At 44.8% G+C, this 22,678-nt stretch overlaps 1 protein-coding gene across 1 annotated transcript in view; it reads right to left on the bottom strand.

The window, feature by feature from the left end:
- IFNAR2 (interferon alpha and beta receptor subunit 2) overlaps nt 1-22,390 on the bottom strand; it is a 37,746-nt gene extending 15,356 nt beyond the window's left edge. The window contains exons 1-5 of the mRNA XM_045002348.1: nt 22,277-22,390; nt 16,159-16,252; nt 5,311-5,352; nt 4,851-4,980; nt 2,624-2,799 (exon numbers count right to left, since the gene is read on the bottom strand). Of these exons, the coding sequence (XP_044858283.1) occupies nt 2,624-2,799; nt 4,851-4,980; nt 5,311-5,352; nt 16,159-16,201 (391 nt within the window). The 5' untranslated portion in view covers nt 16,202-16,252; nt 22,277-22,390. The remainder of the gene's footprint in view (nt 1-2,623; nt 2,800-4,850; nt 4,981-5,310; nt 5,353-16,158; nt 16,253-22,276) is intronic.
- Nucleotides 22,391-22,678: the final 288 nt, after the last annotated feature.

Here is a 22,678-nt window from a genome sequence, read left to right as displayed (position 1 = left end):
GGAGGCGAGTATAGGCTGATGGGGAAGGGGTGAACATTGTTTTCTGTGGCAGCATCTTCTAGTTAAACACTTGAAGTACCCATACGAATTAATCCCTGCAGGTGGCCCCTCCACACACAAATACCCCTTGGAACATAGACAAAGGGACTAACTGTTGGCCAGGAACCACTGGCCGCAGAGCTCCAAAGGGAGATGCACTCTTGCAGGTGACTGTGAGGCAGGACCTGAGAAATATCATCCTGAGCCTGGCTTCTGCATGAATGCTTTTGCCCTCAAAACAATATCTGGAGATCCTGTTTCTCAGAACGTCCAGGAATTTGGAGATCCATGAGCCCTGACAATTCCCTAAGTTTAAAAACTATGCAGATATTTTCTCCACTGCACAACATAGCAGAATCTCCAAAGCCTGAAGGTCAAAAGTTTTGCACTTCACTGATCCTTCTGCAAGTTCTGTGTTTTGATCTAATTAGTTATTGTCTACACAGAGTTTTGAAAAATCTAAAACATGCCATGTAAGTGCTAACTACTTGTCCGGTTCATTATTATAATCATATAGGTAAAATAATTAAACATTTTAAAGAGGTGGAGTTCTGACCTTGCTCCAAACAGGGGCATGCACACACTTAATACTGTCCAAATCTTACTCCCCACCCCTTCCTGTGGTTTGCCTGTTTAATTTATGCAAAACAATAATAAACCTCAGCCTAAGCTTTCACCTGAACGTGGTTGTTCCCATGGTTTTTGACTGCAAGAGTCATCTGTCTCTGCCTCAGATCATTCTGTCAAGGACAGAGAGGCTCCAACCCTTCCTATTTTATGGGTAGGAGTAAATCAGATGCTTTAGGGCAGTGTTTCCCAAACTTGGGATGCCGCTTGTGTAGGGAAAGCCCCTGGCGGGCTGGGCCAGTTTGTTTACTTGCCGCGTCCACAAGTTCGGCCGATCGTGGCTCCCACTGGCCACGGTTTGCTGCTCCAGGCCAATGGGAGCTGCTGGAAGCAGTGCGGGCCAAGGGACATGCTGGAAGCGGTGGCCAGTACGTCCCTTGGCCCGCACCGCTTCCAGCAGCTCCCATTGGCCTGGAGCTGCAAACCGTGGCCAGTGGGAGCCACGATCGGCCAAACTTGTGGACGCGGCAGGTAAACAAGTTTGGGAAACACTGCTTGAGGTTAATGGATCAGAACAGCCCTGCATTTCTACTCAGGGCCATCTTGGTTTAAATATGCACAAGGAAAAGAAAAAGAAAAAGTAAAGAGATAAGTTGCCCTGGTTAAAACATTTACCATTTGAGCTTGGCTCTTCAGTAAACTGATAATACTTTTCTGTAACTTTACAAAACAGCAAACACAGAGGTGGCATGGGAAAGATGCTAGTGCACCCTCATCCATGCAAACGTATACATAAATGCGAAACAGCTGGAGAACACTGTTACAGAGTAATATTTTATTTTTCTGATATGTATCTATGAAAAATAGGTGTTTGGAACAATGAAGTCTGAATACAAGGTACAATTTACCATTTCCAATTTTTTTAGAACAATCTCATTGTAAGGCACTATGTTGATGAGTCAGCTGAGGAAAAGTGTAACATTATTTTCAAGTTTAGGGTTCTCTGCTTCCCCAGATAAATGGGCACTGATGTTTGGACAGAAGAAGACAGGAACAAGGGTGTGTGTGGGGGAAGCTATACAAGTCAACTGAAGTTGCAATAAGGGCTACACTATTCCCTGAAGGCCTGAAAATTTGAGATGCAAAATAGCATAACCACCATTTTTAAAACTAATGGAGAAACTTCCATTCATGAAAATGTTACCCTGGCTTGTTAGCATTAAAATTAAAGTATTTCAGAGTCTTTGAGCTGAGTTGATCCTATTTCTGTAACCTTGTACCTAACATGAGGTACAGCAGTCTCTGTGTTCAATTTAACCACTTGCTCCCTGATATAAATGGTCCTTATTTCAAGAGAGAAAAAAAAAGAAATTAGTGGGGTGATATTGTTAATAGGACTCCAGGGAGAAGCACCGTCTAGCAGTATTAGGCCATCATTGCTAATGAGCATCTGGTGTTTATGTGAGACATACCAAAGGGGGCAGGGGGAAATCAAGGTGACAGCTAGAATGGAAACAGATATTCCTTCACTTCTCAACTTTTGGTTTTGCCCGTTCAACAGTTAATCAATTAACTATCTTCAAAAAAGTAGATTATGCAATTTATAAATGTAGTAATTTTTTTTATTTCTACTCTCAAATGTCCCAAATGATGCTACCACCTTTATAAAAGTCTGTAATAAATACACATAAAAGAAATTGATTCTTATATATGCACAGTGGAAGAAAATCTATTCCAACATTTGCTTTTTCATTCAAAACCATTGCTTGTTTCTATTCATAAGAACTATTCAAGCCATGTATTATGTATAGCTAGCTTTCTATTGATTATAAAACATTAAATATACACTAGATGATATGTTAGCTCAAAACATCTTACATAAAATAGTGTATCACCAACTAAATTACTTCTGAGTTACTTATAGTACCATTAGTAAAACACTGGTTATGTATAGCTGAGAATAAAAACAAGAAAATGAACAAAAGCAGATAAAATAGAATAGTTAGCAAAAACTTACTGGACCTATATGGAGAGAATTCAAGTATAGATGAATTTAATACTCTATGTCCTGTGATGCTCTGAACCATTGCTATGTAGGTATAAGTACATTCTTCATACTCCTTTGTCAAGTTACAGGAGAGGCGTGTGGTATTTGAACATTCTTTAGCAATTTTCCATTTGTTTTCTGATCCACTTTAAGTTGAAAGAAAAAAAAATCAGTGTTGTTCAAAGGATCTTCTGATTTGTGACTGTTCCTCTGGAGAGTAACATGAAAACTCAGAGATGCACTGGATGAAGCGATCACTGCTCTTACCTTCAACAGTGTCAAAAATAATCAAAACCACAAAGACTAGTAAAATCTGAATGGTTTATTTAGAGTGTACCTACATAAGGAGTGGAAGAGAGGCACATGTTTGACAAAGAAAACTGGAAAAACAAAATCTCAAACCACAACTAACCAGAATGCTTAAGGGATAAAAACAAAAGTGATATACAAGAAGTGTCAGTTATAAGCTTTGCACAGGATCTCCCACTCACCTCGGCAACATAAAATAAACTTCCTGAAGAGGGACCCCACTTGCTCCTCTTCTCAAAAGGCTACCCCCATCTACTCACTCTACTAGGGTTAATCTCCTTTAGGATCATATTGGCTCCTTCCCTGGTCCATATAGGTTATATACATATATACGCACCAATTTCTTCTCAACAAACCCTACCCAAAATCAAACCACCACCACAATAATATCTGGAAACTAACGATGTTTGCAGCCCCTCACATTTTTCACTCTGCTTGTAGGTCATACTCCGCTTCTCCTGAACTCTTCATCTTCTCTATTTAAAATGTTAACTCATTGGGCCAAGGACTCTCTTATTATGTGTTTTCACACTGTGTTGCACAATAGGGCTCCAATCTGAGATGGGTCCGTACATGCTACTGTATTACAAATAATAAATAGAATGGGGGAGAATCCTCTTTACTTAAATGTGACCTGCAAAGAATTACTTAAAAAAATAGTTTAACCCTGAAAATTGTTTGCCTATCTCAAGACAGCCTGAGACAGAACAGCATTTGACATATAACACTGAGCACCCAGATGGGATCCCATTTCAGGTTCCTCTTCCCATGTCTCCAGTTCTGTGATGATGACACAGATCATATTTCTGTTATGACAAAAATATTAGGAAGCCACACTGCATTATGGAACATCAAAGGTAAGCAGCATTTAAAATATGACATGGTATGTTCTTGAAAAGTTTAATTTATTTTATATTCTTAAGGTTATAAAATTGTTTTTTAAAAAAATGTGGATGTCTTTTTTTGTTTTTTAAAGACCACTTAGGTAACCTCTTATTGGCAGTGTCTGTTGGCTTGCCAGATTTCCTGGTACCTGTGTTGGCACAGAATGAGGCATTCTGGAGTGGGGTGGGGAAACAGGAACTGGACAGTGTTATGCTGGGGAAAGGGAGAGTTTGGAGTGAAATCCAAAAAGTTAGTTTAAATGTATTTATTTTTATTTATAGTTATCTAACCCTTGTTCGGTGTTGTTATATGCCCAGTATCCCAGATTATGTGGGGGCACTCAGCATATATGTTATCACCAGTTTGAAAAATATTTGCTTTAAAGCTCAGTGTGCTCTGCACACATGCATTATCAAACATAGTATGGCTCAGCACCAGTCAGCCAATCCATCACACTTCCAAAAGGCTTGTGGCCCAGTCTCTCGGTTAAGGTATAGTACTTTGCACTGATGAAAGAATAAGAATAGAAAGTAACACAAATTATCAACAACAGCTAAAGTTATCATTCCTTTGATAAATACAGGTTTCTTCCATGTACAAATTTGCTCTAGGAATTAATGGGGCGGGAGGGATAGCTCAGTGGTTTGAGCATTGGCCTGCTAAACCCAGGGTTGTGAGTTCAATCCTTGAGGAGGCCACTTCAGGATCTGGGGCAAAAAATTGGTCCTGCTAGTGAAGGCAGGGGGCTGGACTAGATGACCTTTCAAGGTCCCTTCCAGGTCTAGGAGATTGGTATATCTCCAATTATTACCTTTACCTTAATGTGTACTTGTTTAAAATTGTTCAAATAGCTACTCATATCCTAAAACCTAATTCTTTCCCTTGTATCTGATGAATGGCAAATTTCAGAAAATCTATTTGGAAAACAAAATAGTCAATAGAATATTTTGACTAGTATGTACGAAAAAGTACAAATTCATGTACAGTATGAAAGGAAACAAACCTGAGACCTATGTACATCACATCATAGTATGTTGGCATAGTTGTATTACTTCCTGGTTCCCATGATAAATTGTGCTGGAAATTCTGAGAGTTCATTGTTAACTTCTGAGGTGGATTTATCACAGATGCTTCTAGATTAAAAGAAAAAGTTGCTAAGATTAAGAAGCATTCGAAAAGGACAGCAAATGCAATACCATTATACATGGTGAGTCTACTCACCAATTAGTTAAATATCAGCCCCCAAAAAGATAAGAAAACTACAAGATTGAAGATGAAGTCATTTTAAATTGCACATTCATTGCATTGGAGGCACAAGTGCACGGGACTGTTCTGCAGGATATTATCCATATAACTTTCTTACATGGAAATGCATAGTGAAGTCAAAAGGATACTGGATGGAAGTATACACATCTTTTGAGCTATTTCAAGGATTGTGCTTAAAATACAATCAAAATTCTTACCTGGCAAGCTGAACAAAGTAGTGGTCAAAGTGCTGAGGTACACTGGAAATGAAAACGTGTATATATATTTATTCATTAGAGAAATGGTACATGTGTGTTCTACAGTATTTGTCAATGATAAATTAGAGTTCTTATTCATTTACTATGAGTGACACTAATCTTGTTCTCTATTTCTATCATCATTTTCCTTTCAGATTATACCATTTTTTTCTTGATGACACTGCACTTGAATTATTTCCTTCCTGTATCAAATGCCTTTCCATTACTATCCTTAAGAAGGTGATCAGCGATAGTTCAGATGTTTTTAAATTGCATATCATTGTGATATTTAAGCACTATATAATAATTAGAGAGAGCCCCAGTAAATTGAAATGTTCTCACAGCCTCCCTTGTCCCCAGTATGTATGTGTGGGCGCTTTTTTCTTACTCTTCCTCCCATCTTGCCATCTTCTCTCTCTCCTCCGATCTTCCAGAATGTGGGATGGCATTTTCCTGGATCATTCAGATCCATGTACACTGTCACTCAGGCTCACTTTGATCTCCCCTGGTAAGGTGTTACTTGGCCAGGTTCCTGCTGCTGAAAATACTCTGCTCCATAGACCCAACAATCTTAGCTTGGGTCAGCTTAGTTGAAAAGTTCTTTCAGAGCACTGTCACGGAGGGTTGTGAATGGATAATTGGTTTTTGAGGTAGCTCAGACCCCAACCTATTAAGTACCTGGCAAGCCAGTGCCCAGGCCTTAAAAATTATATCTGGAAAGGGATATGGAGCCAGTAGTACATGAAGAATATTGGTGTGATATGTTCACATGTGCCTTGGTGGCTACATGTCAGGAGTGTGGACTTCTGAAATATTGTAGCTTGTTAGCACTTGCAACATGTAATTCACTGCTTTCATTTACCTTAATCCCTATCTCTTTTCCAAACTAAAATCTCAACTGTCTCTCTGGCATCTCCTTGTGGATGTTTAGCTATTAGCAGAGCTCTGAGCAGATAAAAAAATATTTCTGCGATGCGGATAGCTACAGATCTAAATCAGTATCCGCAGAACTGCAGGGCTCTCCCAGGAACCACAGTGGCGAAAGGAGCAGAATGTGGGGCTGCCACTCCCAGGAGCCAGTGCCCCAGGCCGGCAGCTCCTCCAGTGTGGCTGTACCACCCGCTGCCCCGTTCCCAGCCCTACCCCCATCCCTTCCATGCAGCTGTCTGCATTTCCTGTCTGGGGGCATGCGTGCCACTGACCACAAGAGCGAGACCAGGGACAGCTGCTGGTGAGCCTGGTGCCCACCCCTGTGGGCAGGTCTGAAGGGCGGTACAGCTGCACTCGGAGAGCTGCCAGCATGGGGCGCTGGCTCCTGGGAGCAGTGGCCCCACGTTCTGCTCCTTTCACCGCACTGCTGCGGGTTCTGGGGAGAGCCGTGTGGTTCTGCAGATGCACTTTTATATCCACGGATATCTGCATCCACAGATCTAAATTTGTATGCGTGCAGGGCTCTAGCTGTTAGCTGAAGCTCAACACGGCTGAAACGGAGCTCTGAATCTTTCCACAAAAGCCATCCATGCTCCCTCCTTCCTCGATCACTGTGGACACCACCAGCATCTTGCCTGTCAGTCAGGCCTATTACCTGGGCATCATCTTCAATTCAGACCTCTCTCTAGGTACCCATGCCCCAGCTATGTCTAAAATTGCAGATCCTTTCCGCAAAACATCTCTAAAATATGCCCTTTCCTTTCATCCACACATCTAGAATCTCAACTGCTGCAACATCCTTTACTCTGGCCTTGACAAAATGCAATCTTGCCCCACTCACATCCACTCAGAATGCTGCTGCAAATATCATTCCCTTAGCCCATTGCTTTGACCACGTTACCCCCCTCTGGCTCCCTTTTCTTTATTGCATCGAATGTACGTTGCTTGCATTCACTTTCAAAGACCTTCACGGTCTATCCCCACCCTCCCTACCATCTCTCATTTACTATTCAGATATCAACCCGCACTTCCAACTGGCCAATAATGCCAGCCTCCATTGCCCACTTGTTAAATTTTCAAACAAGCACCTTTGTATCTTCCCCCATCCTGACCCTCACACTTAGGAAGAGCTCCCCATAAACATCCACAAAGTTACCTCATCGTCCTCCTTCAAATCTTTCCTTAAAACTCTCATTTACTGTGATGCCTCCAAAAAAATCAACAAGTCGGCCACTGTTGCACTGATACCACTGCCTATCATGCTGACCAACACTGGCTTTTTTTTTTTTTTTACTCCTCCCTGTTGGTATCTACCTGTTATACTTCCTATCTTGTACTTAATTTGTAAGATCTTTGGGGCTTGGATAACCTTTTTATTTTGTTTGTACAACACCTAGAACAATGGGGTTCTGGTCCATGGCTAAGGCTCCTAGATGCTACAATAAATAATAATATAACCATTTTAAGCTTTTAACAAAAGTCACAGCATGGAAGATTTTGAAAGGATGAAAGGAGTCTTAGGACAAAACTTAAGACACATGAACACTGAATGGAGAACTGCAAATTAAGGCAAACCCACCTTAAATCAAAGTGGGTTCAAGATTCTAGTGGGACATCAGCCCAGGTTAAAAAGAAGGTTAATAAGCTTGGGCACATTGGAAGGAATTATCCAGCATTGATATAAGCTAGTAACATTTTTGTATTAATTGTCTGAATATTCTATTAGGGAAAGTAATTCTTGTTTTAATTTAAAAAAGTGTCAGTCTATGAGAGGAGAGATATACAACTTAGCAGTGAAATAAACTACATGATCACAATGCAGACAAATAAGATACAAAATAAAGTGAAATGTCCCCAGAGGTCTAAAAATATTTTCTGAAATAGCAAATTACTTGCTACAATTGAAAAGACAAGCTTTTAACTCAATCATGCATGCTTATAATGCTACATGTAATACAGTATAACATTTGATTGTACATGGAGTCTAATGTTAGAAAACTGATACAAGAATTATTTCCTGGAAGTACCCCCTAATTGCTCTTATTATAGTATAAATGAAGTGTCTTAATTACTGAAATTAAACAATAAGATACCAGTGCAGAATCCTTGAAACTGCAGACAAATGTATTTATCAACATTTCTGATGTTCTTCATTATCGTAACTAAATGTTTCATACATTCATACTCTACATATTAATAATATTTATCCTCCCAGTACCTTGGGAACTGACACACACACACAGATTAAGCAATTTGCTCAAAATCACACAGGAAATCTGTGATGGTGCCCAACAGAAACCTTTTCTCTTGAGTTCGAGTCTGTGACTTAACCACAAGACATCCTTCCTGACATACTCTTTCCTCCTCCCTATGACTGCACAACAAAAATACATGATAGAACTGTGGTTAAAGAGAGTAGAAAAATCAAGAGAACTAGAACAATTTATTTCTTGCATTAGATTATCAACTATTTTATAAAGTTTGGTCAAGTGGGATGAATAGTAAAACATTGCTTTAAAATAAATAATTGCTTTAACTTTTATAATATGTAGAGTAACATATAAGTTAAGATTTTAAGCTTTTTGGGGCAGGAACTCTCTCTTCCCATACATGTAGCAGCTAGTATATTTTGGGTGCTTCCACTACACAAATAAAATAATATTACTACTGCCTTGTTATGATACTGATCCAGCTTCCAACAAAATAAACAGAAAGTTTTCAAGTGACTTCAGTGGGAGTTGGATGAGGCCCTACCACTTCTGTAAGAAGATAAACACTATTGCTGATACAAATTATCTTTAATTTAAAAAATTGTAACTAAAACTACAGCTATAAAACGTATCAATTTTGTAAAAGGTTTAGTCTCTGTCCTCAACAGTTAATATTTTTTTTTAAAGTATAGCTTCTTTGGCAAGCACAATGGGTGTAATTCCTATTCTGGAGAATTCACATCGCCCTCAACAACCGAGTTTCCTTACATCAACAGAAACTTGGCAAGCCTTAACATTAAATCATATTTGTCAGCAATATAATAAGATTCCAAGAATGTCACTCTATGTGTCACTATGAAACCTAAAATGTCTGCTGAGCCAATGCGAAGTGATGGAAGCAGCCACAAGAATGGTAGAGGATTCTTTTTGTTCAGAATATCACAAGGCTAAACCATCATTGGGTTTTGCAGTCTTTTACCATCCAATTATTAAGTTCTCAGCTATTCTGACTTTACAAATTATACAGTGTGGTGTACAGATACTGTAAATCAGGGGTCGGCAACCTCTGGCACGCAGCTCGCCAGGGTAAGCACCCTGGCGGGGCGGGCCAGTTTGTTTACCTGCCACATCAGCAGGTTCGGCCAGTCGTGTCTCCCACTGGCTGCGGTTCGCTGTCCCAGGCCAACGGGGGTGGCAGGAAGCCACGGCCAGCACATTCCTCGCCCGTGCCGCTTCCTGCAGCCCCCATTGGCCTGGGACGGCAAACCGTGGCCAGTGTGAGCCATGATTGGCTGAACCTGCCGACGCGGCAGGTAAACAAATTGGCCTGGCCCGCCAGGGTGCTTACCCTGGCGAGCCATGTGCCAGAGGTTGCTGACCCCTGCTGTAAATTAAACTTGTGTGGTATACCTGTATTCTTGCATGCAGCAATTTCATTAGTTGTATGAGGGAGACTGCACCATTGGTGGATTAGTTGACCCCACCACCATACCTGTGTACCAACCACCATCCACACGAGTCAATACAAATCTCCCAGCACAGTTCCCTAGATGCCAACCAACACAATTACCCTGTGACAGGGTACACCAGACCCTCTGAAACCCCCTGCTGTAGACCTCGTGGCCCTGCCATAACCCACCCCAAAAAAGGGCAGTGGAGAGGGTCCTCCAAGCTGGCTAGAGTGGCTGTGTGGGACACAGCCAATCAGGGCCCAGCAGCCTAGTATAAGAAGAGCTGCAGGGCCATAGGGAGTTCAGTTCTCTGCAGGAGCTGTAGGAGTGTGGATGGTGTGTGGCTGGCTGACAGAGCTACAGGACCTCAGGCTTTGGCTACACTTACACTTCAAAGCGCTGCCGTGGCAGCGCTTTGAAGCGCTAAGTGTAGTCAAAGCGCCAGCGCTGGGAGAGAGCTCTCCCAGCGCTGTCCGTACTCCACCTCCCTGTGGGGAATAACGTACAGCGCTGGGAGCCGCGCTCCCAGCGCTGGGGCTTTGACCACACTGGCACTTTGCAGCGCCGCAATTTGCAGCGCTGGAGAGGGTGTGTTTTCACACCCTGCTGCAGCGCTGCAAATTTGTAAGTGTAGCCAAGCCCTCAGATGAGGTAATGCTGCCAGAAGCAAGGGAGAGCAAGAAGGAGCCCTGAGCTGGTTGTGGGGCCTCCATCAGGACAAGGCCCTGAGGTAAGGGTGAAGACTGCACAGGGCCATGGGGAAATGGCCCAGGGAATTAGAGCAGCAGTGTGACTTAGGGCTTGGCTACACTTACAAGTTGCAGCGCTGGGAGTTACAGCGCTGGTCATGCAGCTGTGTAGGGCCAGCGCTGGAGTGTGGCCACACTTGCAGCATTTCCAGCGCTGTATTGAGAGGTGCATTGTGGGCAGCTATCCCACAGAGCACCTCGTCCCATTTTGGCGCTGAGTATTGTGGGAAGGGGAAGGAAGTGTGTGGCTCATTCCGCTTCCTGTGCCAACGCCCCGTGGTGCATCGCTTCACATCCCAGCATTCACAGTCTTTCCGGCCACGTTTGACGCCATTGTGAGTCTCTTTCTGTTTTTTACTCTCTGTCTGTGAATCGCGATTTCTGTTGGAAATGGAGCCCGAGCTGCTGAGGGCTGTGATGATGAGTGTCGTCAGCACAACACGTTTGGCAGTTGAGCTATTCCTTCAGCTCCAAAGTGACAGTGAGGAGTCCGACGATATCGAGTCGCCTGCCGCGTGTGACACTACAGTGCTTGTGGCATTCACGGAAATGCTCAGCACCATTGAACGCCGCTTTTGGGCTCGGAAAACAAGCACTGAGTGGTGGGATCACATTGTCATGGAAGTCTGGGATGACGAGCAGTGGCTGCAGAACTTTCGTATGAGAAAAGCCACTTTCATGGGACTGTGTGCTGAGCTCACCCCCACCCTGCGGCGCAAGGACACAAGATTGAGAGCTGCCCTGACGGTGGAAAAGCGGGTGGCTATTGCAATCTGGAAGCTGGCAACTCCAGACAGCTACCGGTCGGTCGGGAACCAGTTTGGAGTGGGAAAGTCGACCGTTGGAATCGTGTTGATGCAAGTTTGCAGGGCAATTAATCGCATCCTGCTAAGAAGGACCGTGACTCTGGGGAACGTGCAGGACATTGTGGATGGCTTTGCACAAATGGGTTTCCCTAACTGTGGAGGGGCGATAGATGGGACGCATATTCCTATTCTGGCACCCCCCCACCTAGCATCAGAGTACGTTAATCGGAAGGGGTATTTCTCTATGGTTCTCCAGGCGCTTGTGGATCACCGTGGGCGTTTCATTGACATTTACACAGGCTGGCCTGGAAAGGTGCATGATGCACGCATCTTTTGGAACAGTGGCCTGTTCAGGAAGATGCAGGCAGGGACTTATTTCCCAGACAGGAAGATCACAGTAGGGGACGTCGAAATGCCCATTGTGATCCTTGGAGACCCCGCTTACCCGTTACTGCCTTGGCTCATGAAACCCTATACAGGGAAGCTTGACAGGAGCAAGGACCGGTTCAACTACAGGCTGAGCCGGTGCCGAATGACTGTGGAGTGTGCTTTTGGGCGTTTAAAAGCCCGCTGGCGGTCCTTGTATGGGAAGCTAGACTTGGGGGAAAGCAGCATCCCCGCGGTTATATCCGCATGCTGTACCCTCCATAATATTTGTGAAGGGAAGGGTGAAACATTCAGTCAGGCATGGACCACTGAGGTTCAAGTCCTGGAGGCTGAATTTGCACAGCCAGAGAGCAGGGCTATTAGAGAAGCCCAGCACAGGGCTACAAGGATTAGGGATGCCTTGAGGGAAGAATTTGAGGCTGAAAGCCAACAGTAATGTTTGCTGCCTTGCATGGGAGTGAAGTGCAGTGGTTACACTGTTAGGATTCTATTATTCCTAACATGATTTCCAGTGACTGTTTCTTTACTGGGATAAGGTATCTTTCACTGTGCAATAATAAAGACTGTTTACAAAGCCAAGATTTATTTTATTGAATAGAAAAATACTTCATTGACAGACACACAACATTTCAGGAACCTAGGGCAAGGGGGTGGGTGGGTGAACTGTACAGTCACAAGTTTGCATATGTCCTGTCTGCAGTGCTGTGCAATGGCTGCTGCACTTCAGGGTGCATATACTGCATGGTGATGGGGGTTGAGTGCAGAGGGTAAGGGTCGTAGTTCTCAGGGCTGGTTGGTGAACGTACAGGTGTTGGAGGCAGCTGGTGGTGGTAAGAACCTGGATGCTGGGGAAGGGGGTTTGGAGCTAACATTGGGGCAGAAGAGAATAAAATTTGGGACGGGGGGGCTGTGGGGCAGCACGGGACTGCTCTGCCTGCATAGCTACGAGTGCCTGGAGAGAGTCCGCTTGGCGCACCAGGATGCCTAGCAGCTGGTCTGTGCTTTTCCTCTTTGCCACAGCGTTTCTCCGCCAATGTCTCTGGCGGATCCTCCTGTCCCTCTGGCGGATCCTGCTTTCCCTTTCTCTCCACTCCTGCAGCTGTTTACTCTCTCGAGCAGAGTGATCAATAACTGTTTTCAGCATGTCTTCCCTGGTTTTTCGAGGCTTTTTCCTCAGATTCTGTAGTCTCTGTGCTGTGGTAGATCTGGGCAGTCCAGCAGTCAAGGTCACTTCTTGAAGGCAAAAATGGCAACATTTAACAGGGTAGCATTGTTAATTATCTCATCCAAACAGTAATTCCCACACACTGAAGGAGTTTTCAGTGTTCACTTTAGCATTCTTTTCCCATACCAAATAAGACCACACATAACAGAACAGGAGACAGGAAATGGTGAGTAAGGGGTACTGAGATTGCTTCAGGGCTGTGCAGGGATTTCTGTGCGTTGGGGACAGCAAACAGCTGCATGGGGGATCTGCACTAAACAGTCTCCCAACATTTTCGACAGGAGTTACTCCTGGAAGATATCTCCCTGCTGCGGGTCACTAGGGAAGAGCGGGAAGGTCTTCTACAGCAATGCGGATTCCGCCCTGACCCCTATGCAGCTTGCCTATGTGCAGCAATGGTCCCCCCACCCCTCGCAGCACAGTGGCGCGGACGCGTTAGCCTGACTGGGACAAGGACCACAGTGGCTCTCCCTATAAACCTGCGCAGGCACATTGCCCACGCTCTGGCTGAAACTTTTGAGGAGATTACTGCAGCCGATTACCGCGATGTGATAGACCACATCAATGGGCTATTCCACATCTAGGCATGCATGTATGCAGCCCTAACCCCCCCTCCTCTCCCGAAACATTTCCACCCTGAAAATAAAAGACGCTTACCGGTAACTCGCTCCTCTGTTTGTCCTTCAGCAACTGCTGGCTGCTGCGATTGGCTTCCTTCCTCCTGGCTTGAGAAGAGCTCCTGGCTGCATGCCTCCTGGGACTCTGGGGTGTCTTCCCCCATCCCAGTAGCTTCACTCGCGGTTTCCACCCCCCCGCCTCCTCCTCCTCCTGCTGCTCCTGTCCCCCACCCTGCTCAGAAGTGTCCATCGTGGTCCTCGGATTGGCAGTGGGGTCACCCCCAAGTATCGCGTCCATCTCCCTGTAAAAACGGCAGGTCGTGGGGGCAGCACCGGATCGGCGGTTCCCCTCGCGGGCTTTGTAATAGGCACTCCGCAGCTCCTTTACTTTAACCCTGCATTGCAGCACGTTCCGATCATGGCCCCTATCCAGCATGGACCTTGATACCTGCTCAAAGATATCATAATTCCTACGGCTGGAGCGCAGCTGGGACTGCACAGCTTCCTCCCCACAAACACTAATGAGGTCCAGCAACTCGCCATTGCTCCATGCTGGGGCTCGTTTGCCGCGTGGAGGCATGGTCACCTGGAAAGATTCACTGATTGCACTCCACACCTGGCTGCAGCAAACAGGAAGGGGATTTTTAAAATTCCTGGGGCACTTAAAGGGCGGGTCACTTGAGGCCAGAGCAGTAGAGTGCATACTGATGAGCAGAGTGGCTGAACAGGAATTCTGGCAATCTCCTTATTCCCTGGAGGCCAATTAAAGCGCTGGTGTGTGTCCACACCTGATGAGCAGCGCTGGATCACCAGCGCTGCATTCCTTATATCCCAACCCGAACGGGTGCACAGCCAGCGCTGCAGCCAGGGAGTTGCAGTGCTGGATGTGCCTTGCAAGTGTGGACGGAGAATAATTGCAGCGCTGGAAAGCCTCCACCAGCGCTGCAACTTGTAAGTGTAGCCAAGCCCTTAGATAAAGGGACACAGTGACTGCTGCTATCTACAGTGTCCCCGGGCTGGGACCCCGAGTAGGTGGGCCTGGGTCCCCCTGACCCTTCCCTCCATTAGCCACTGGGAGAAGTGGCCTGGACAGTGAGGCACCCCAGAGGGGGAACTGAACTATAGTGGCCCAGATGGAGAGCTGTGGCCAGGAAGCCCCAAGAGGGTAAAGACATTGTTTCCAGAGGAGGGACAATCGGAGAGAGAGAGAAGTGAGTGTGCAGGTATGCACCTGGCCAAGGGGGCACTCAGAAGAGGTAAGGGCACCCTGTTACATACCCATATAACAAGGATGCACAATAATGCCAAACACACCGACCCCTTCACAACAGAATGTGCCCCTCATTCACCACACACACAAATCAACACAAATATCCCAGCACAACACCCTCCAGACACAACACCACAAGTAGAACACACAATGACATCAAACGTCACTCTGAAGCTTAGAATATCTGTTGAGTTAGTGTGAAGTGATCAAAACAGCTACAATCATGGATGAGAGCTCTTTCTGTTTAGGCCATCACCAGGTTTAGTCATTACTGTTGCTGACCAACAATAGCCATTTTTGACTTTTTTAAAAAACAAACAAAAAAAACCCCACAGCGTTACAAATTACACCTTTGCAACAGTGCCAGCTTTCAGCTACTAATTTCCTTTATGGAGTGCTCTTTCTTCAGTATGATTGAGGTCCTGAATAGATACAAAGCTGTACCACTTCAACTATACTGGTACAGTTGAAGTGGTACAACCCGCTAATGCGGATGCAGTTACAGTGGTATAAAAGTGCTTATTCACATACTGGAAAAGGAATAAGCTATTGTGGTAGAAGACACTTTTATACCAGCATAACTGCATTCACACAAGGGATTGTACCAGCAAAGCTATTTCAGCATTATTTTTTAAAATCACACCCTTAACCAGAATAGTGATATTGGTACACAATTTGTGTGTAGTTCTCGCCTCAGATAGCAAAAGAGAAAACAGACTGGAAGAAGCTATATCTTGATTTAGATTAGAGGAGGAGGAATGAGATGCAAAGGGATATGATCTGCAAGTTAAACGGGGACTCTTCGAGGCAAATAAATTCACTGCTTATTCTGTTGCTTTTTCTACAGAGTTAAATGAATCTGTCAAAGCAGTGTCCCGTTAAAATGGCAGATGAGCCAGATTTTTTAGTTGTATAATGTTAGGGTATTGACCTTGCTAAATTCCAGTGATTTTAAATCATACAGCAATAGTGTACAAAAATTTAGGACAGGAAATGAAAAATCCTCTATCCAGCTGAAAGTACAGGGGAATTTAGGGATGCAGAATGCAACAAGTTCTTTCAGAGCACCCTCTTATTATAAAAAATGCCATGGAATCTTTACTGACCACTAGCATGATCAGCACTGCTATTTCTTTGTAGTGTATACACAATTAAGTAACTTACCAAGTTGACAAAAACGCAGTGGTCCAATCAGTACTGCCATCATGATTTAGAAGTACATCTTATTTATTGTGAAGTACTCATTTTACTTCTGGATCTGCAATTATACCAAGCAAAACCAACTTCATCATAATTACTGGTTGATTTATATAAAAAGCACAATAGGGCTTCTGTAGTAAGAGCTGATATCACACCTTTAATGTCATGTGAGAACTGGGATGAAACAGTATCTTAAACATTAGATATGCAGGGTTTGTAGTGTTTCAAATAAACATATGCAAACATTTGTTTAAAGAGTAAATATTTTCATTGAGGGTTTATATGAAAATGGTGTGACAGACTGACAATATTCTGAATGAACTTTATCAAATTAAGTTGAACATCTTTGGGGTGCATTGTATTAAAAACACAATTCTGTCAGTGTTATTGTGGGCCTGTATGTATGTACCTTCTCTTGGAGACTGACTAATCTCTGGAAGCTTTTACAAACTTCAAAGGACTTTTTGGAACAATACCTGTGAACTGGATATCCTAGGAAGTACCTGGGGAATGCAAATGACCCGCTTCCAATCCTCCAATTTCAAACTACATCATGGGGAGAAAAACCCAGTGTCTACTAATTCCAAAAGTTGCCATTAATGAGATTCTGGAAGTAGTTACTCCACAGGGATTGACACCATGCTTACTGCATCACAAGGGCTGGTCAAGTGTGAAGGATGGACATCACCAGGATGCCAAAGTAGTTGCAGTATGGCAAACTGAAATTGGGCAACCGCCTACAAAGTGACCAAAAGACATGCTTCAAGGACACACTGAAGCATAATTTGAAACAATGCAACATTAATGCTGAAAGACATCAGAAACAGATCCGAAGAAGTGGGTATTCACTCACGAAAGCTCATGCTGCAAAACATCTGTTAGTCTATAAGGTGCCACAGGATTCTTTGCTGCTTCTACAGAACCAGACTAACATGGCTACCCCTCTGATACTTGACAGAAACAGATAGATCACTCTGGCAAGGAGGAGTCAATGATGGGGTTACCCAGTTTGAGATTAACTGCTGTAGGGATCTTCAGGCACAGAGGCTGAGCTGTAAACAGGGAACACAGATTGTAATCCCTTCCTACGTATTCAATTCATGCAGAAAGGACTGCCACTCTTTCCTTGGCCTTTTTAGCCACAATTGTACTCAGAAGACATAATAACTGCTGGAGTCATCTTCGGCTAGAGCCGAGTTAACTCTGGTAAGCTAATTAGCACGTGTGTGGGTTCTTTTATTGTTTTAAATGTTTTCTCAGTAATGTTTTTTACTGAGAATAAAGTAGGCTGTAGCAATTACGCTGTTAACGGTATCTGAAGAGAAAGCAAACAGGTTCTGTTTGGGCAGCCTGCCTCTGCTGAGGGTAACACAATGTAGGAAGGAAATGATGCAGCCTGGAAATACCCCAGTTAGATGGGAGAGGAACACGCTTCCATCCAAGTGGGGGAACTGCTGGGGAACTGGGAGCCTAGAGTGTGTACCCTTGCTGGAACACTGAGGGGAAATACAGGTGCAGATGCCATGAACTGTGACAGATGGCAGTTGGGAGCACTATGCCACAAGATCCAACATAAAAAAGGTGAAAATTAAAAATGGTTTGACTATATGTGAAATGCTATTAAAAATCTGTGGTTATAACAATGAATGTTTCTGGAAAGATGTGGAACAAGAGGGGAAATTCAAGATGCACAAAATTATGAACTCTGGCAAATAATGCATTTTAAAAATCTTGGCCTACTAGGAAATGTATATTTATACAAGTTTCTCAGTCACAAATCTAGCATTCTGGAGCAAAGTCACTAAAACAGATAAGAACAGATAGCAGATAATGTTTTCACCTCTTAGCCAGAAGGCCGTACAACAAACAAATGTTCCTTTAACATGCCCCTCCCTTCTCTCTCTACTGCCCCGCACTCATAGTTGTTGTCCTTGGTCAGTGAAGATCCAGAGTTCAGAGGTGTTTTCTCATGAGTTCATTTCCCACCCTGGAGGGGGATAAGGCACCTTGCTTGCTTGCCACTTGTGCTGGCCACTGTTGTTTGTTGTGCCACTATTCACTCCATTGCCAATGGCCCTGGTGCCATCACCTCCTGCTGCCACCTGCCACTGTGACCTCTGTGAGTCGGTCTCTTGAGGTTCCACCCAGCTCTCAGTGATTTCAGCTCTCAGTGGGGGAGCCTCACAGTGAGTGCAGGCTGGGCTGTCTTTTCCACAGAAATACTGTCCCACAGCAGATCTGAGCACTTAGACCTGATTATTACTGATTTCACTGCTCTACAGCCAAAATGCTTCTGAAATAAATGTAGTCCAACTTTACTAATTCTGGGTCACTGAGAACGAAAATGATGCTTAAAATTGTTGATTGGCTCTAGTTTTCAAGATATGCTATTGGATCAGTATATACGACCCTTGACTTGGGAATAGCAGAGGATAAGTGAGTTATAAAGGGAAGGGATCTCAATGTAAACCAGAAATGACTAAAATACATCTTTGACTGGATCCATGAATAAATCTATGACTGGGTTTGGACAGTACTTGCTTTTTAGGCAAAACAATGAATGATGCAATCTGAAGCTGGTATTGCGTCATACATGATATGAATTGCATCATGTTATTCCTAGAAGTCATGGATGATGCAATCATAACGAAGCTTACATCACTCTGCTGAACAAATTGCCCTATATCAGCTCTAGAAATCATACAGTGTAGTGCTCTCTTATTTGTCAGTGTTTGATTTTGCAAAGGGACACATTTCTGTTTGGCCCAAGTGAGCAGAGATGCCTCGTACTTGCGTGAACAGTGCAGATAACTTCTGCTATGTTTGTGGTGAAGTGACTTTTGCATCACAAAAGCGCAGTATAACCACTATGGTTAAGAAAGCCTATCACCTTTATTTTGGCTGCAAAATTGGAGATCAGGACAAGAGGTGGGTCCCACACATATGCTGCAACACTTGTGCAACAAATCTTCGCCAGTGGTTGAACAGGAAAAGGAAATCTATGCCTTTTGCAGTGCCAATGATTTGGAGAGAGCCAACAGATCATACCAGCAATTGTTACTTCTGCATAGTGCCTCCAGTTGGGAAAGGTGTGTCAAAGAAGAAAAAGTGGACTGTGCATTATCCAAACATTCCATCAGCTATACACCCAGTACCCCACGGAGAAGGACTGCCGGTTCCTGATGCACCAGAATCATTCTCACTTGAGTCAGACGAGGAAGAGGAAGAGGATGAAACTTCTGGTCCTGAACCATCAATGTCACAGGACCCACATTTTCTCCCATCCTCCTCCTCTGAACCACACCTCATAACACAAGGTGAACTGAATGACCTTGTCAGGGATTTGGAACTACCCAAGAGTAAGGCAGAGCTGTTGGGCTCCAGACTACAGCAGTGGAATCTCCTGGCAGGTGATGTTAGGGTTTCCATGTTCCGTGACTGTCAAAAGGATCTTGTCCCATTCTTCTTCATGGAAGGTGATCTTGTAGCCTGCAACAACATCGATGGTGTGATGGCAGCCCTCAACATTGTTCACGATCCAGATGAGTGGAGACTGTTCATTGATTCGTCGAAGATGAGTCTTAAAGCTGTTTTACTGCATAATGGCAATGTTTTGCCATCAATTCCAGTTGGTCATGCAGTCCATATGAAGGAAACCTATGACAACATGAAACAACTTTTAAGGTGCATAAACTATGACCAACATCAGTGGCAGCTTTGTGGCGATTTGAAGGTTGTTGCTCTCTTGCTTGGTCTGTAGACTGGATACACAAAGTACTGTTGTTTTCTCTGCGAATGGGATAGTCGTGCAAGAGATTCCCACTACATCAAGAAAAATTGGCCACTCTGACAGTCATTGGAGCCTGGGAGGAAAAGTGTTCAGCATCCACCACTTGTTGAATCAAGGAAGATTTTGTTACCACCCTTACACATCAAGCTGGGTCTGATGAAGAACTTTGTCAAGGCCATTGACAAATCAGCTTTCAAGTACCTCCGTGGAAAATTTCCAAGGTTAAGTGAAGCTAAGATAAAGGAAGGTGTCTTTGTTGGTCCTCAGATTCGTGAACTTCTTCGAGATGATGCATTTCACCATGCACTGCGTGGCAAGGAAAAGACGGCATGGAAAGCCTTCCAGTTAGTGGCAATAAATTTTCTCGGAAACAATAACGCAGACAACTACAGGTTGTTGGTGGAAAACCTCCTCAAGGCATACAAAAGCCTTGGTTGCAACATGTCACTAAAGATACATTTTTTGCACTCTCATCTAGATTTTTTTCCACCAAACTGTGGAGCAGTGAGCGACGAGCACGGTGAGCGATTTCACCAGGACATTGCAACAATGGAGAAACGCTATCAGGGCAAATGGAGCCCATCAATGCTTGCAGACTATTGCTGGACAGTGACAAGAGATGCTCCATTTAATGAATACAAGAGACAAGCCAAGAAGCGCCGAGTAGACACTGAATAGGACTAAACTACATACATAATAGTTTTTTGCCTTTTGTTTCATAATAAATTTTAGTTATATAACCCTTTTGCTGATTTTTAAAGTGTTACATAAACAGGACAGGTGAAATATTATCATGTAAAGCAACCATAAACACATGAAAAGACCTAGGTTTACAATTTATGATTAAAACTCTACTATCTACACAATATACATAGACATAAAATGTAAAAACTTAAATACCTTAGAAACAGTAGCCAATCAGTTGTTTTAATTGTCATATTTGAATTCAGCACATCAAAATACATAATAAATAGCACATTTTATCTCTGAAGCAGACGACTTCTCAAAAATTGTAGACCAGTGTTTCAGCTCTAGTGGTCACTTAACAAAAGACTCTCTCTGGCACCTAATAAGTTCTATCTTTACATAGGGGAGAGGGGCAAGTCAAATAGTGCCCGTTACTCTTTGGCACAGCCCTCACCACCAAGCAAAACCCCTGTCAGTCTGTCTCTCTCTATCTCTCTCTCTCTTCCCCCCATATCCTCCCTGCCCCACTCTCCCAGGATCTGCCATCCAAACCCCTTGCTTATCAAGTGCAGTTCAGTTGAGGGTGATCAGTACTTAATTTATAATGAAAGAGGTGCCGGAGCTCAAGCAAGTTCATTACTTTCCTAACTGATGTGGCAAGCACAGAGGTCCTGGGGCTATGAACTGCTGAGCCTAAAGATGCCGGGGCTCAGTCCTGGCAAAATTAAGCATTGAGGGTGAACCCCTCAATCAGGACAGGCTAAGTTTTTAGTTCTGCTGCCCTTTACTCATACAATAAGGATAACATTTCATGACCCGCGCATTCAATACTAAAGTGATTTGTAACCCATCACCAGCCAAAATTGACCACTTGGGCAACACAGCTCTGTCTGCTGGATACCTAGGCAGAGTAGGTGAGTTCATGTAAATACAGTCTGGTCCTGAAGCCTTTCCACCCAACACTGGCTCATCACTAGCTGTCAGGGAGAGCTCATTCAGACCTTGCTTACAAATCATAACGGGAAATTATAAGGTTGGCCAACATTGCCTAAACGAATGTGCTGACATTGTCAGAAAAATCAACAGCTGTATGAGGAAGCTGGTCTTTGTTCATACTTTTCAAACCTATTATACTATTTCAGGTACAAGCATTGCATCATACACTGCATGTGCTGTTAAAGTGAGTATTAATGTTTCAATTCCAATTCAAATGTCCAAACAATGGCTACATTGGCAACACTGCGATGTAACTAGTTGACTGGGGGGGGGGGGGGAAGAAGAGGCGGTGTTGGGAAATCTCTGCTCGGTGCCAGGCCCACCAATCCCTCTCAGCTAGCCCCTCTCCCACGTCTCTGGTTGGAAACAGGGGCCTTTCCCCAGCGACCCGTTCCCGAGCCTGGCGCTACCCCGCCCGGGGCGGCCACATCCCCGGGGCAGCCAGCGGGGCGCTCGGGGCCCCAGCTGCAGCCTCCGGCCCAGGGCCCCAGCCGAGCGCGGCAGGGGGCGGCAGGAGGAGCCCGCAGCCGGGCCTGGGAGACGGGACCGGCCCCTGCCCTGCTCCCTGCCGGGAAACCCGCTCGCCTGCGTCCCCAGCGCCCCCCGTACCTGGCAGCAGCGCGGCCCCGCTAGGAGCCGGGCGCCCCGGCAGCGTTTCATGGCGACACGGGCCGGCCCGGGACTGGGGCGAAAGTGAAAGCGCCTGGGCGGGATCTGCGTTGCGGGGCGGAGACGGGGGCGGGGCGGAGCTCCGGGTATCTGCACATCCCCACCCCGGGCCAGGGGCGAGTCTCTCGGGCTGCGCTGCGCTGCCTTGGTCCCGCAGATGCTGCTGCGGAGCCACTCGCTTCCCCGAGAAGAGCGAGAACCGTGACCGGTGCGTGAGCCTGCGGGGGGAGCCAGCCCCGCATATGCCACAGCCCCCTCCCCCCATAACCGCATATGCCACAGCCCCCCCGCCAATCCACCACTACCCCCCAACATTCCCCTGGAGACCCTCTGACCGCACAC

Source organism: Mauremys mutica, chromosome 1 (assembly GCF_020497125.1).
Source record: "Mauremys mutica isolate MM-2020 ecotype Southern chromosome 1, ASM2049712v1, whole genome shotgun sequence".
NCBI classification, from domain to species: Eukaryota; Metazoa; Chordata; order Testudines; family Geoemydidae; genus Mauremys; species Mauremys mutica.
The sequence above is the reverse complement of the archived record's forward strand: the minus strand, read 5'-3'. Positions and strand labels throughout refer to the sequence as shown.